The sequence below is a fragment of the Ambystoma mexicanum genome, chromosome 13, assembly GCF_040938575.1.
Source record: "Ambystoma mexicanum isolate Mex_15411 chromosome 13, UKY_AmexF1_1, whole genome shotgun sequence".
Lineage (NCBI taxonomy): Eukaryota > Metazoa > Chordata > Amphibia > Caudata > Ambystomatidae > Ambystoma > Ambystoma mexicanum.
The window spans coordinates 576635549-576650979 of NC_090938.1; the positions used below are offsets into that span (position 1 = coordinate 576635549).

Genomic DNA, 15431 nt, shown 5'->3' on the forward strand with positions numbered 1-15431 from the left:
TAGGAAACTACTTTTACGAATCAAGCAGACGAAGCTAGGAAGGCCGGTTCAGTCAGCCGTCTCTGCACTACGAATAACGCTGGTGGAGACCTTAGCAGTCCAGTTCCGATCGACGCCCTTGTGGGAATCAGGTGAGCGTTACAGAACGCGAAGCCCATCTACAAATCCCCACCCGGGCATTATGGAGCCCTCAGAAACTGACCAACTGGCCCATTTATTAGGGGAACTTAGAGCGGAAGTGCATTCCGCCCGTCAAGAGACTAATGCCCTCAGGAGAGAACTGATTGTGTCAAAGGAGCGCACTGATGATCTTGCTAGGCAATTGCTGCAAAACGAAGCTGGGCAAACACCCCTACCTGGACTTGAGGGGAATCCAACCCCTCTTTCATCAAGCAATCCTGTGCAAGTGATTTTACCAGGAACTATCCCTTTAGCTCCACCTGAACGCTTTGCTGGGGACCCTAAAAGGTTCGCAGTGTTTATGAATCAATGCCGCTTGCACTTTTTATGCAGAGCTGGAGCCTTTCCGAATGACCAAGCCAAAGTAGCCTTTGTATTATCATATCTTAGTGGCAGCACAGTAGATTGGTCCATTCCACTAGTCAACCAGGATGACCCCATTCTCCGGGATTTTCAAGATTTTCAAATGAACATGGAAAAACTATTCGCCAGACATTCACAGGTACAGGCCCTGGATAACGAATTCTCATCCTTACGACAGGGTAACCAGGATCTGTTAACCTATATCGCAACTTTCAATAGGTTGGTGGTGGAAACCGGATGGACTGAGGAAAAGCAAGTTACATTAGTTCATCGTGGACTTCGGGGAGAACTCAAAGACGTCTTGGCTCAAGTTGTGAACCCACCTCAGGATTGCGCAGAGTATATAGACTTAGTGGTCCAGCTAGACCATCGACTCCAGAATAGAAAGGCTGACCGAGCCAAGTTCGAGAATCGGTATTAGTTAAGCTCAACGTTGCCTCCAAAGGGACTGATGCATCTGACCCTATGCAGATCGGGGGGTTAGAGGACCCTTAATGCAAAAGGAAAGGGAAAGGAGACACCAGATGCAATTGTGTCTGTAGTGCGGAACCTCAGGACATTTTCTACGGGATTGCCCTGCAAAACCACCCAAGAAGGTGGTAAGAGTTGCTGATAAAGGCCAAAGAGAACCCAATTCGGGAAACGACTATGCCCGACAAGCGTAGAGGTCCGCTTGCCGAGCTTGAAGAAGGACACTCAGACCTTGCATCACCCACTGGACCATCCACAACACCAGCCAGGAATTCCTTCAGGACAAAATCCAGCGCTACCACCCCTCAAGGAGCCTCAGGTCTTGAACAGCATCTCGTCTAGTGGTCCCACTTTACAACTCCTCCAGATTGGGCAGATCCTCATTCTCCATCCTGCACTGACCACCTGGAACTCCCTACCCCAACACATTCACAATATTGAAAATCACCTGGCATTCAGAAAGGCCCTCAAAACCTGGCTCATCCATGCCTTCTCTTGAAATTTTTCCCCTCTCTAAACTATATCGCTGAGTCCAAACACAACATCCCTATCCACCAATACTGCACCGATGCCGGCAGCTTTGCAGCAGCTCACCATGACAAACTATTGCCCTCCCCATGCACAACAACACTCCTACCCAGCAACACCCGAGGGAGGCCGGCAGCATTTGCTGAGGCACACCATAATAAACCCCAGAGAAACACAACAACACTCCTGCCCACCAACATCTCATGAATGCAGTAGCTTTCGCAGAGCCACTCAGCAACAAACTATCATCCTCTCTATTGTTCTTCCCTCACCCTCTAGTGTCCTCCCATCTTCCCTTGTACCCTCCTTCCTACTTAGACTTTCGTTCCAGGGAGACCACGAATAGCGAGACCAGCCATCCACACTGGACAAAGAAAAAGAACACTGCAGTCAAACTCCATCCTAGCATATGGTACGTATACCTTACACCACGTCTGTGGACACAGGCCACAGGCACGACCACCCATCCAAGCACCATAGAATGCAGCTATGGCTATGCAATTCCGGTCTAGCAGCACACTTAGCCGTCCACACTGAAACCCCCGATGTACCTCAACACCTCTGCCTCTAGTATACAGCGACAACCAACAAAAACCATTTGGTCTAGCTGATCACACATCGAATCTTCAGCAATAGCACTCTATCATAAACCACCTGCAGAGCCCACTCACGTGCCTGACCTCCGGGCTGCGTACTGGAGCCTAGCCAGCCACCTAAGTCCTACAACTCCTCCAGATTGGGCAGATCCTCATTCTCCATCCAAGCGCTGACCACCTGGCACTTGCTACCACTACACATTTGCAATATTGAAAATCACCTGGCATTCAGAAAGGCCCTCAAAACCTGGCTCATCCCTCCCTCCTCTTGAAACCCTCCCCCTCTCTAAATTATATTGCTAAGTCCAAACACAACAACATCCCTATCCACCAATATGGCACCAATGCTGGCAGCGTTTTGCAGAGGCTCACCATGACAAAATATCACCCTCCCCATGCACAACAGCACTCCTACCCATCAACACCCGAGGGAGGCCGGCAGCGTTCGCTGAGGCACACCGTAATAAACCCTCGAGAAACACAACAAAACTCCTACCCACCAATATCTCACGAATGCCAGCAGCTTTTGCAGAGCCACTCAGCAACAAACTATCATCCTCTCTATCATTCTCCCCTCATCCCCTAGCGTCCTCCCATCATCCCCCACGCACTCCTTCCTACTTATACTTTCGTTCCAGGAAGACCACGATTAACGAGACCAGCCACCCGCATTGGACAAAGAAAAAGAACAATGCAGTCAAACTCCATCCAAGCATACGGTAGGTATACCTTACACCACATCTGTGAACACAGGCCTCAGGCACGGCATCCATTTAAGCACCATAGAATGCAGCTATGGCTATGCCATTCCGGTCTAGCAGCTCAAATAACCGTCCACACTGAAACCCCTGACGTACCTCAACACCTCTGCCACTCGTATACAGCGACAACCAACACAGATAATTTGGTCTAGCTGCGCGCACAACGAATCTTCATCAATGGCACTCTATCCTAAACCACCTACAGTACCCACCCACGTGCCTGACCTCTGGGCTGCTTACTGGAGCCTAGCCAGCCACCTAAATCCTAACACAGCAGAAATGTACGCAATAATCTATTAATTTAAATTCTTAGAACCTACTACACATGAACTGTGGTCACTGAGGGCGTTCCAACCACAAAGCGCATTGAGGCCATACAAATGGGGAAAGGGCACTATATAAATAACAAATACAATACAATGTGAGGTTGTGCTGCCTATTTGTTCCCAAGACCCGCTGTCCTCACTGAAAGTTCCCATATGCTCACACAGGTATGTTTTGTTCAGCTGTGTACCCACTGGACTCTTCTTTCACTATGCTGCAAACCGTAGCCTGCTTGATCCCATGACCAGGGGCTTGCAAACCTTTTTCTTGACTCTGGGGCCTCAGGGATAGAGAAGGGGCTTAGCAGGTTCCACCATGTACCTCCTCTGGTAGATATCACTGAGCAGTGGTCATCCCTAACCCTCGGGGTCTTTTGACCCACTTTCTCTGAATCAGAGTTGGTGACTCCATCACACTACTCTTTCAAGGGAATCCCTATTTAAAGCAGTGGCACTAAGGCCCCTTTGACTTTCCATCTGACTTGCTAGACAATTGATTAGTTGGCCAGTGGAAGTTTATATAACTGCAACATGTTTGACCACAGGCACCTTGGGTGGTATCTATAACTGGAACATTCTCTGATGTAGGGGTACCAAGCAGACACTCAAGAGTAGGACATCCTGTCCTTGAAAGATCTCGGTTTGATCTGGTTCCTGCTCTGCAAGAAACTCTGACACATCAGGCAGGTTGTTCAGTCGGGGAGCCTTTGAGCTACCTCAACCACCTCTTCACAAGAGTAGCACTAACCACAGGTATTGATCCCAGCAGTGGAGTGGAAGTCATGCCTTACTGTTCTTACGGGCTTTGAAGAGCTGGACCGGCTGAAGGGGCACACTCCTGTGCATGCTGGTCTTGCTTAAATTACCCAGGTAAGCACAGCGGGTGCCAGTTTTAGATCCACAGACCAGAGAACCACAGCCACCAGTTTGTTTCCCAGTAAGTGTTTTGCAGGAACATTGTCTTGAACCATAAAAAAGGGAGATGGGCAATACTGTCTCATATCTGGACAGTAACAATGGCTGTCTGAAATGATCTTAGGGCCTAATAGCTAGTCAGGCAGATTACAGAGGGACCATTTCCCAGATTACCTTGCTGAAGCCCTGTCTGGTCTACTACCATGACACTCACAAGCTCCCTAAGAGCTCATATTCGTTGACCATTAGCTAACACACAGTGCATGTACCAGTACACATTATCTGGACTCTCATTGATTGATTTTCTTTCTTACTGGAATCTCTTAAACCTCTGAGCCTTGAGTTATCTCCAACATTTGCACACGTTCTTCTTGTATGCGACTATATGGTTCAATTTGACCAAGTGTCTGAGAGCTAATGACATCTAACTAATCCGACCTGCTTGACCTGACTGTCCCTACTAGCTTTCCACCTGCATGCCCCAGTTCTGATACCACTTTCTGTATTTTACTCCATTGTATATTACTGTACCTATTCCACTGTATATCACCTCTACATTGTGAATATTCCTGTACCTTGATCACCTCCTGTCTCGACCTTGCTCCAGCCCTGCTCATTCTTGCTTATTGTATACTGCATTATGACCATGCACATGTACCTGTATATATTTTATTTATGGCAGAATGTATTATGTTTATGTAATTGCACCTGTAACAAAGCTGAGCATATTCTTGTCTTGTGCGCCCTGATGCTCCAGGGCCTGGCGCGCCCTACAAATAATAAACTAAACTAAACTAAACTGCAGAATGGCCTTCTGTAACAAAGAAAAAAATGCAATCTTGGAATTCTGTGTGACTGTATCGATGAGAAATTTGAATGGTTGGATTCAAGGGCACAAGGTATTCACATATGATAGACTTTACAATCATGATGGAACACATTCTGAACGTTTGTCCCATGGTATTGTGTCAGCATCTCGCTAACTCAAAGGTGTTTGTTCAAAGGTGTTTGTTCTAACACTTCAAGCCTTGGTCACCCACCAATAGGTTTCTTAATAGGTAAACCAGAGAAGGCAGGAGTCACCCTAGAAACAAGACGATAATCATAAACACAACACTTCTAAAATATCACTGTCAAAGGCCCCTAAATTAGGGAATTTAAGCCCACAGGCATGAGTACCAGAATAGTAGCAAACCCCATGTGGTGGGCGTTGGTAAAGCCAATAACACCCACAATTTCCAAGGCTGTTGGGATCTTGGAGATCTTAGGCACCAAACGTGGGACCCCATTGACAGTGTTCAGTCCACCAGCCTAACCTCAAAACTGGGCAGGGACCCAAGGAGTTGCCCCTCCTAGATAGGATCTGCACTCAAATCGAATCAACTCACGGTCAGCTTCAGCTCTCCAAAGACCAGCTTTCAATTTCCAGGCTACAGAGAGCCTTTTGCTCCATCACTTCTGCACGCTGGATTTCCAGGCCCAGTCCCTTGAGTTAGAATGCATTCACCTCCTGCATCAGTGGTGGTCTGCTGTGTACCATAGCTGATTCAGAAGTTGCAGCACGAATGTTGCAGCTTTTCATGTTGCGGTTGCTTCCATTATCGCCAAGCTGCCTTCCTCCTTCTTTTGGCGAGCAACATCTTGCTCTCCTTGATACCTCAGAATAATTGTCACCATGCAAGCTTCAACAGTGCAGATGAGAGGATCTGAGTAGGGGCCTGAATTTGCTCCACCCTTTTCAATATACTCTGAGTGAAGACTGTGGGCCTCATTCCGAGTTGGGCGGTAAAGGTTAATGGTCACCGGTAAGGAGACCGGTGCCGTTAAACCCTTACCGCCCAATTCTGAGTTCCCTTAGCGGGACCCGCAAAGGCCGTGTGGTCTGACCACACGTCCTTTGCGGGTCCCGCTAAGGGACCAAGGCGCTAATAACGGTCCCGTAATTAGCGCCTTCCCCATTCCCATTGAGCCCTATGGGGCCTCAAATGGGAATGGGGAATGGTTGGTTGAATGGGGACTTACCGGGTCCGCACAGGTCGGAATGTCCCGGCAAGTCCCCATTCACCCAGACCGGACACGGACACGGGTTTGGAGGGAGCCATGGCACAAATAGTGCCATGGCTACCTGCAAACTCTAAATGAGGCCTTGTGTGTGGATGTTGATTACCAGAATATGTGTCGTTGATACCCCTGCTGCTACCAGATGGTAAAACGATCACTCTTGCCCCACACTAAGCCAGGGAAAGAGGGTCATCTGCAATATTTTCCTAGTTCACCTAGTAGCATCTGTGGTATAACCGTAAAGGGGTATTTCTAGGTCTGCAAAAGATCAGGGGCTAGGCTAATGTCGAGACTGTTGGAACTCAGGACTGGCTAGCCTTTTGGTTGTAGCCCCTGAGCTTCTACACAGGGCTACAACCAAAAGAACTGCGGCTATCGCCCCCCATCCTCCCTTGCAACACCCATGGCAGTCAAGGCCAACTCACAAGAAGGCAAGTGGGTTGACATGCGTACAGTGAAACACACTATTACTCCACAAAACTGAAGATCTGCACACAGATGTTATAAACATTCATTCCTTATCTACGTGCTGCAGGAAAAGGGTAACATAAATGCAGATTAATCTAACAGTTTGCAGTCATAATCCACACTTTTGTTTTTAAGTTAGTTGTCAGGCAAGGTTGATTTTCCCATTTGTGTGACTGCTTCACAGCTTGAAGCCAAAATTATTTGGATGGTGATGATCAAACGCTGTCCTATCCTTGTTGATCAATACGGTGGACAGAGACAGATACTAGATATTTAAAGAACTTACAAGTCATAGATAATAGTTTGATTCAAGGATTGCTTTTAATTGTAGAATTTCCAATGAATGTTCTCTCATGAATACTCTCTACATGTGTTTCACCATTCAAAAGTTGGAAATGGCTCATTAGGAGAGTTTATAACACCTGTGACTATTACTTAAGGGTCCCATGGATTGGGGTATTTTCATATATCCTTATTTGCATTGATTAAGCATACAAGATTGAATTTTCAATTTGTATTCAAATAATAGCCTTTTCTTCAATATATCTGGCAATATCTCTGGCATCATGCACTTGTCACTTCACAGATTCAGAACTGTAGGAAATGGGGGCTATGGTGCGCCTCTTTCTCCCAGATGCTTCCTGTGAACGTGAACACAGAGATGATGCAAAATGAATATGGACATTCTTGAAGTGCCTTTTGCTCATTAGCCAGCTGGTTGCAGATCTCCATGCGGGTGACTTGCTGGGTCCCAAATCTGTCCTTGCAGGAGTTGCAGGGTATTTGAGTACATTGCAAGGTGGACTTAAACTCTACACTGACTGTGTACCTAACATCTGCCCACAAACCCGCCACATGCCCAGTGTCTCTTGCTCCGGTGCACTCTCCTCTTTAAACCAGAGCAACTCACAGACACATGCAAAGGCTTTTGAAAGGCACTAGGTCTAAGAAGACCCATCTCAGCTCAGTTATTTAGTAACCAAAGGCTGCAGGCGCAGCTGGCTACCAGGGCTTATAGTTAGGATGCCTCTGTCTCTTCGTGCAGGATCCTCTCAGGGATTCAAGTAATGCCCCTCTTAAGTCAAGGTTCTATGTGCTGATGACTCGGCTTTGCCTGTTGGGACAGGGGAAGAGAGCACTGCACAGGGACCAACTCGGGTGAAAGCTGGTGCTCGCAAACACTGGCAGACCTCACTGCCAGATTTGATCTAGGAAGGATGCCCGTGTAATAGTGAACCTTCTGGATACTCTGACCCTTGCAAGAGATGAGATCCCAGGATTGGGTTGTTTAACCAATATCAAAAGTATTGCAGCGGAAATGATCATAGTGGATCTAGTCAAAAATGTGTTTTGCTCGTAATGCATATATTTTTTTTAATTTATTTTATTAGCATTTTTGAAGTGCTCACTCAGCCTGGCGCCATCGAGGCGCTGTTACAGGAATATGACTTAGTTGCGTATTTATAACACGCTTAATACCCAGAGCTTTCTAAGCACGGACCCGGGGATCGAACGAGTGGTGCTTTGTGTCATCTTGTTTCCAAGGCGAGCACTTTGCCGCTGAGCTATCCTCCCCGGATATATAACCCACAACCCACTCCCAACAACCCCCTTAGCCTGCCGCGGCACATGTCACTGTGTGCAGCCGACTTGTTGTGTCCCTGTGACGCCTCTTCCCTTCACTTCCGTGATCGTGAACCAGCACTGCAGGGTCCTTTTTTTCTCAAACTTTACACTGACATGTGCGGGGGACACTCCTGCAACCCCCGCTCCCCCTGTTCACTATGATGCCACTAAATGGGAGATCTGGTTATGATTTTGGGCTGTTCGAAGTTTTCGTACTGCCGAAATGTGCCCAAATCTCCCATTCAAACTTTTAATTTCAGTCTCTTTGGGTAAATCAAGATCCCATGGGAGCACATTCAATGTTACAGCCCTAATGAGGACTTTAATGAGGATGCAATGGTGAAAAGTCAGGTTTCCAGGCAGCCATACAGTCAACAATACAGTCCGGTCAGCTGGCACAGCGAGCTGAGCGCTCGTTCTAACATCTGTATGCAGCCTGCTGATGCTGGTTCGAAACCCGGCAAGGCCACCTCAGCCTTTTATCCTTCCAAGGTCAATAAATTGAGTACCACACAGTGGGACAATATATCAACTGTTGTTTCAATGCTTAGACACCTACGGGTTTGTAGAGCTATATAAACCAGTTATTATTATCACAGAGTCCCGAATGTAGGATTTTCATTCTCACATCAAGGCATTCCTTTTGCTACATTTTCCAGAAAAAAAATTCTCCAACTGAGCAGGAGAAAGGAAATTAGAACGTAAGCACGCGCTCGATTGGCATTTCAAAGCTGAGTTGCTGCATATTTGTACATGCATTGTGTTTTGTAATGACCCAAGTCTGGCATATATGGAGAGGATTACGATTTGAGTGAGGGTGAATGTAGGGGAAAGTACCTTTCTCCAAATAGTTGTCTGGAACCCAGGCAGTCTCTTCAAGTTCCTAGTCCACAGGCGGAGGTGGAGGGGGAACCTCTGGGAAGTCCAGAGGGGATGGCGGTCGAAAGTCACACACTGGAGAATAAGAAACAAATAGGAGTGTTAGTGAGGATAGATGGATGGATGCTACAGGTGTGTTGATGAGTGATTCATGGATTGGCAGTGGTTGAAGTGAGCAGGAACGGTCAGGAGCGGTGTTCCACTATTATTATTTTTTACTGTTAACAGCTCCACTACTTTTTGCAACCATTTTCACGATTCTGGAACTGTTCTTTATGATATGATATTTTATTTGTATTGCGCTCATACACAAGTGTTTCAGAGCGCGACAAGGCAAGGGAGGGGAACAGGGGAGAACACAACAATGATCTTACTAGGCTCGGTGACATTGAGAACGCAGAAGTGCATGGGAAAGGGGAAAAGTACATGGAAGGGGGAGAGTGGAAAGTGTGGAGCAGCAGAGAACAGATAAATAATAATAAATAAAAATATAGATAATAGAGGCAATAAACAGTGGTAGTGCAGCCAGCAAGTGGCAAGTGCTTTGTTTATGGCAGCAGACTTTGCAAGTCTGATAAGTGCAGAAAAGAAGAAAATGGGGGCTGCGGGACTGTATGGGTACAGTCCCCAGTGCAAGGGGTGGCCAGGAGGCAGTGCAGGAGGGTGGCAGGGTGAGCAGGTACCTGGGCCCAGGGGACAGAGGGTGGCCATGTGCACAGTGCCAAGAGAGAGGTAATCAGCAAGGGAGAGGGGGAGCGAAGGCAGAAGCAAAGAGGAGGGTCTTGAGGTACTTCCAGAACCAGAGATTGTTCTCCTCAAGTTTTAGAGTGACAGGGAAGCTATTCCAGAGGGAGGCCTCATCCGAAGACAGAGATATAACCCCAGCTCGTTTCTTGGAAAAACGACTGGCCCTGAGGGAGTTAGAGGTAGAGGAGCGAAGAGCGAAGCGCTCGAGGGGGGAGGTTATTGTGGAGGGATAGCTGAAGGTATTTTGGACCAAGACCCCAGAAGGATTACATTCAAAAGCCTCTGCATTGTCCACAAGGCAGAGGGTTTTGAATGTAATCCTTGCATCCACTGGGAGCCAATGGAGAGATTTCAGAGCGGGAGAGATACAATCCCAGGGCTTGAGACCAACGACAAGACTTGCAGTCCTGTTCTGGATTCGTTGCAGAGGGCGGAGAGTAGAGGCAGATAGATTTAGAAAGAGGCTGTTACAATAGTCCAGCCTAGAGAGAACCAGAGCTTGGGAGACAGTGAGCTTCTGAGGGAAGGCGAGGAAAGACAGGGTACCTCTTAGGAGGTACAGTAGGGAGTTTGACTTTTTAGAGACCTCAGAGATGTGGGCGGAGAAGGAAGGTGTGGAGTCAAAGATGACGCTGAGGTTCTTAGCCTCGCAGGTGGGGGCAGGATCAGTGCCAAGGGAGGCCGGGCAGAGAGTGAGGGGGAAAGGATGGTGAAGGTGTGCAGATGAGGAGGATCTCCATCTTGCTGGCATTCAGACAAAGATCATTGGCGGCACACCAGTCTTGACTGGCAGCTAGGCAATCAGAGATGAGAGAGGGAGAGGAGGTGGCCGAGGGCAGCCTGAAAATGAGTTGAGTTTCATCAGTGTAGCATATGAAATTTGTGCAGAAAATGGCAATGCAGCGGGCTGGAGTTGCCAGGTCTTGGTTGAAAAGCCAGGGCAAGAGGTGACCCTTGGGGAACAGGTAGAGAGGGGGATAGATGATAGGAAGGACCCAAGTTGGACCTGGGAGGGTCGATCAGAGAGGAAAGAGGTCAGCCAGGCCAGAGCCTGATCAGTGATACGCAGGTTATCACGGAGGCGGTTGAGCAGGATGGTATGGTTGACCGTGTCGAAGGCAGAAGAGAGATTGAGTAGGATGAGGACAGTGGGAGTGTTAGATTCAAGGTTGGACAGCAGATGTTCACGGATGTTAAGGAGAGCAGTTTCCGTGCTTCTGGCCGCTCTGAAGCCAGACTGGTGGTCATGGAGACAGCCAACAGAATCGGAATTAAGGTTAAACTGAGAGATGGCCAGATTTTCCAGGAGTTTGCCCAGAAAGGGAGTAACGGAAATTTGTTAGATGTTATTAAATACATTCAGTTGAAAAATGTATTACTTGTGACTGTGATATGTGTTAATATGTAGGATTGGTGTGACCTCTCACCCTGAAATTCTGGTTTTGTTTACTCAGAGGAGGAGACAGGACAGAGCACAGAGATCATATGGGGGGTCCATGGATTCCGGCAAAGGAACAACAAACAAGATGTTGGTGAGGGTCTGTCTGGAAGAGGTTCTGGTATAGGTATCGACAATACGGAGACAGGGTTGGAGGCCAAGATATCCTTTTAAAACTTCTTATTTCCAGACTTAGTGAGAAGGGAAGGATAGTTCATCGAGAAGAAGTTGGAATAGATGGGAGAAATAGAAAGCACCATGAGTGGAAAGAGAGGAGACAGAGAGAGAAGTAAGCAAGTACAGCAGTATAGAACAGTCACTGGGCTAGCAGTTTACAAATCAATGTCCGAAGTTAAAAGCAAAATACACGCAAGTTTGACTTTCAAGTTAAATGCAAAATACACAGAAGTTTGACTTTCAAGTTAAATGCAAAATACACCCAATTTTGACTTTCAAGTTAAATGCAAAATACACCCAAGTTTGACTTTCAAGTTAAATGAGGGCCCAATGGTTAAGGAATTTAAAGTGTGAGTCAGATGGTAAAGATGAGTACAGAAACAGCTTCAAATAAGTACATAACAGGGAGAGCTGAACATACCCATCGAGAAAGGAAGTACAGGGAAATCAAGAAGGAGGGAACTAACCCATGCAGAATATGGTAGGAGAGTTATGGTAGTCCAATAGTCCAAGGGTAACAGCCTCAGGGAGGGTTTTGCAGTGGCAGAAGTCTCATCTAGCGGCTTGTTAGCAAACAGGGAAGCTGACAGGGGCCTTAGAAGTGAGCCTTAGAACAACAGGCCGGCTAAAGCCTGCTGGTCCGCGGTTGGCCAATACGGCTGGCCAAGTGGCCAATCACTGAACAGATGAGGGTGGAAAGGCCCAGAGAGGAAGCCACTTTGAAAAACACCACAATAAACAGCAAACAAAGGCGGATTGCACTAACATGGATTAAAAGACAGCAAAGTGCAACGATCCAAGCAAGGTAATAAGTCAACAAATATTCCACATATTCAACAAAGCGACTGTTGTTTTCTTTTACATTTTTTTCTCAATTGACAAATTCAGGTTGGAAAGCAAGTGGTTGCTTTTTGCAGACATCAATTTGCATTTTCCCCAAAGTACCTTCAGTCGGTGAGGGTCCGGCAAGCTGAAGTAAGCAGCCAGGCTCCTGTGGAAGGAGCAGCTGCAGATGAGGATGCTTCACAGGGAGCAGATGGATGGCAGTGAGGGATAATGCAATGTGCCTTAGAAGAAAGGGGGGCCGGCCAAGCCTGCTGGTCCCCGGTTGGCCAATATGGCTGGCCAAGTGGCCAACTTTGCGAAGTTAAAGCACACTTCTCGATTTTACCACACAATATCAGTTACAGCTAAACTGAAATCTCTTTCAACTCAATTGCCTGTCAACCAGCATGGCTGCAACCCTTGGAAAATGTGTTGCACGTTACTCCATTCCTTCCTACTCTGTCGCCCACCAGAGTCACAGTTCCACTACTTTTTTGGTATGCTTCAATAACTGCGGATAGGTGGAATGCTGTGCTTTCAGGACAGAAGATGGATTTACCCATTGGTAGGCTGTGAAATAAAGTATAAAATGAATTGTGAGTTGATAGAATGGTGCATGTTAATAGAGGGGAATGATTAAGTCAAGGCAGAATATATTGAAGCTGTGATAATGGAATGCTGGAGTAATTTTTTCCAGATGTAGCTGACTTGGTCTTTAGGCTGCACAAGACCACATGCTAGAAATGCGATGGCAGTGGGAATCATAGTTGCTGAGCAATGGACGATGGACTAATAGAATAATGGATGATGGTGGTGTGTGTTTAATTGGTCTGCACACTCTGCGGTCTTGGAGGGAGAACTACAGTGGAGAAGGAGTAAATTAAATAATGGGCATTAGGTTGGAAGCAAAAAGTGGGGATATGGTGTGCCAGTGACCAATACGCAGGGTGAACTTTGATGACTCAACAGAGGGCAGGCTGAGTTTATCATAGGGTGCTCGAATAATCCTAGAAGAGAAACACTGACATGTTATCCATGAGGAAAGTTGAAGGTGGTGGCCTGGTGATGTGCTGAGGAACGCAGTAGATACAGTTCTGAGGGAGGTCTGGCATTTATTTGGTGCCCTTCACTGACATGTAGCTGGTTTATCAATAGACTTCCACTTGACTCGTGCCAGGAGGCTGTTGTTCAAGGCTGTTTCTAACTTCTGTTTAGAGCAAGAGTCTGCAACCTGCGGCTCACCGTATTTCTTTCATTACAACTCCCATGATCCATCCCCCTTGATTGTGCTGGTTTGGGCTTATTGGAGATGTGGTCCAAAACATCTGAAGAGCCAAAGGTTGCAGACCACCAGTTCAAAGAATTCAGAAACTGGACAGCAGTAAGTGTGTTGCTTCAGCTACGGGAGACTTAATAACAACAACTTTATGGAATGATCTTCAATGAGAAAATAGTCTTTCTTCACTTATAAACTATCAGATCTTTTTTCCCGCTTTACACATTTTATCTGAATTTAGCTCTCACATTGCACTGCTCTCATATCATGTGCACAATATATGATTCTTGCTTTCTCCCTGCACAATGAATATATTTCCCACTCTCACCTGGCACTCTATCGCATCCTTTCTCTTCCTATCGACTTAGGTCAGGTTGTTCTTCCATTGTAACCTTAAATTAACACTCTCTTCTTACCCACCTTACATACTGTGCTGTATGCATGCTCTTAGCCTACACACCCTCAGTTTGTGCTCTCATCTTATTGTTCCCCACTTCCGCAGTGTTCACATGAGGGGGATGCGCTGTCTCTCCCCTCGTACCTTCCCTCGGGAACAATCTACCATTCGCATCACCCTGTTTCTTCTTCTGTTCCATCATAAACACAAAGCATGGCTATTCTTGATTGCATTTACCACTAATTTCTGTCTCAGGCTGTTTAGTTCAACATTAGGTCACTCCCAAGGAGCCACTTGTGGCATACGCTGCTCTCAACAAATGGAAATAGAACATAGAAATCTCTAGGCACTAATCTAGAAACAGCTACCTTAACACTGTGCATTTATGTAGTTCCACTTCATGTATTTTTGTTTTCCACATGAGTAACCCAATACTCAAAATCCATTAGAGTCTATAAGACTCTCAAGTGAACAGCAAGAATTCAACATGTACTTATAACCTAGAGTTCCAGAGAATCTCAATAATCAATTATTAGTTTTTTGACAATTAATGTATAGTATGTTATACTTGCATAGCGCCTAACTGCCATTGTCACAGCCTCAAAGCACTTTAGACTGTTTGGGAGGGCAAAAGGCTGCATTTTGAAAATACGAGATAAAATGAAGAAAATGCAGCACAGATTGTTTTCTTAAAGTGTACTGACAATAGAAAGTCTTTCAGAAAGAGTGTGCGAGGCACCATTGACAAAAGTATACTTCCTGTTGGATTGCAAATCTTACTCACTGCTGTGATGAAGAGTGCCCTGCGAAATGTATGGTATAAATGACAGAAAACACAACCTGGAGGCAAACTGTAAGCCTTTCTAGGAATGCAGAGACTGGTTTGTCAATGGTAAAGACAAGCCAAGAACTACTGGTTTGTCAATGGTAAAGACAAGCCAAGAACTGTACCTGTTAAAATTAGAACTTTCTACTTGTAAAAGTGCAAAAAGTTCTGATTGTATGCTTTGTAGACACAAATGTAAATCGTGTATTTATTCATCTATTGCCTGATCGGTATGTAAGTACAAGCAGTAAAATGCACATGGCAGGAACGGTGCACTTTTAAAAATAGTGTGTTTGCCAAATGCAAAGGAATTTAGCAGGCATCAAGTACATAGATTCAGAGATTTAGAACCTAGATTAACAATTCCAGGATTTCATCAAAGTGTAATATTCTTGAGTTACAAGCATGCAGAAGAAAAATGCATCTGGGCATTGCAATAATGGAACTCAAAAGTTTATTATATTTTGCTGTAGATTTAGTTTGGCTAAATTATGGGAAGTTTAATGTAGAAAAGAAGCATCATTCAAAGTTCTATCATATTTTTCCATGCATTTCACCTCACTTTGAATAATAC

At 46.0% G+C, this 15431-nt stretch overlaps 1 protein-coding gene across 5 annotated transcripts in view; it reads right to left on the minus strand.

Moving 5' to 3' along the window:
- ABI3 (ABI family member 3) overlaps positions 1 to 15431 on the minus strand; it is a 331848-nt gene that overhangs the window by 94303 nt on the left and 222114 nt on the right. For all 5 annotated transcript variants that reach the window (XM_069634398.1, XM_069634396.1, XM_069634393.1 and 2 more), the window contains one exon: positions 9130 to 9246. In XM_069634398.1, coding sequence (XP_069490499.1) covers positions 9176 to 9246 — 71 coding nt within the window. In that variant the 3' untranslated portion in view covers positions 9130 to 9175. The remainder of the gene's footprint in view (positions 1 to 9129; positions 9247 to 15431) is intronic.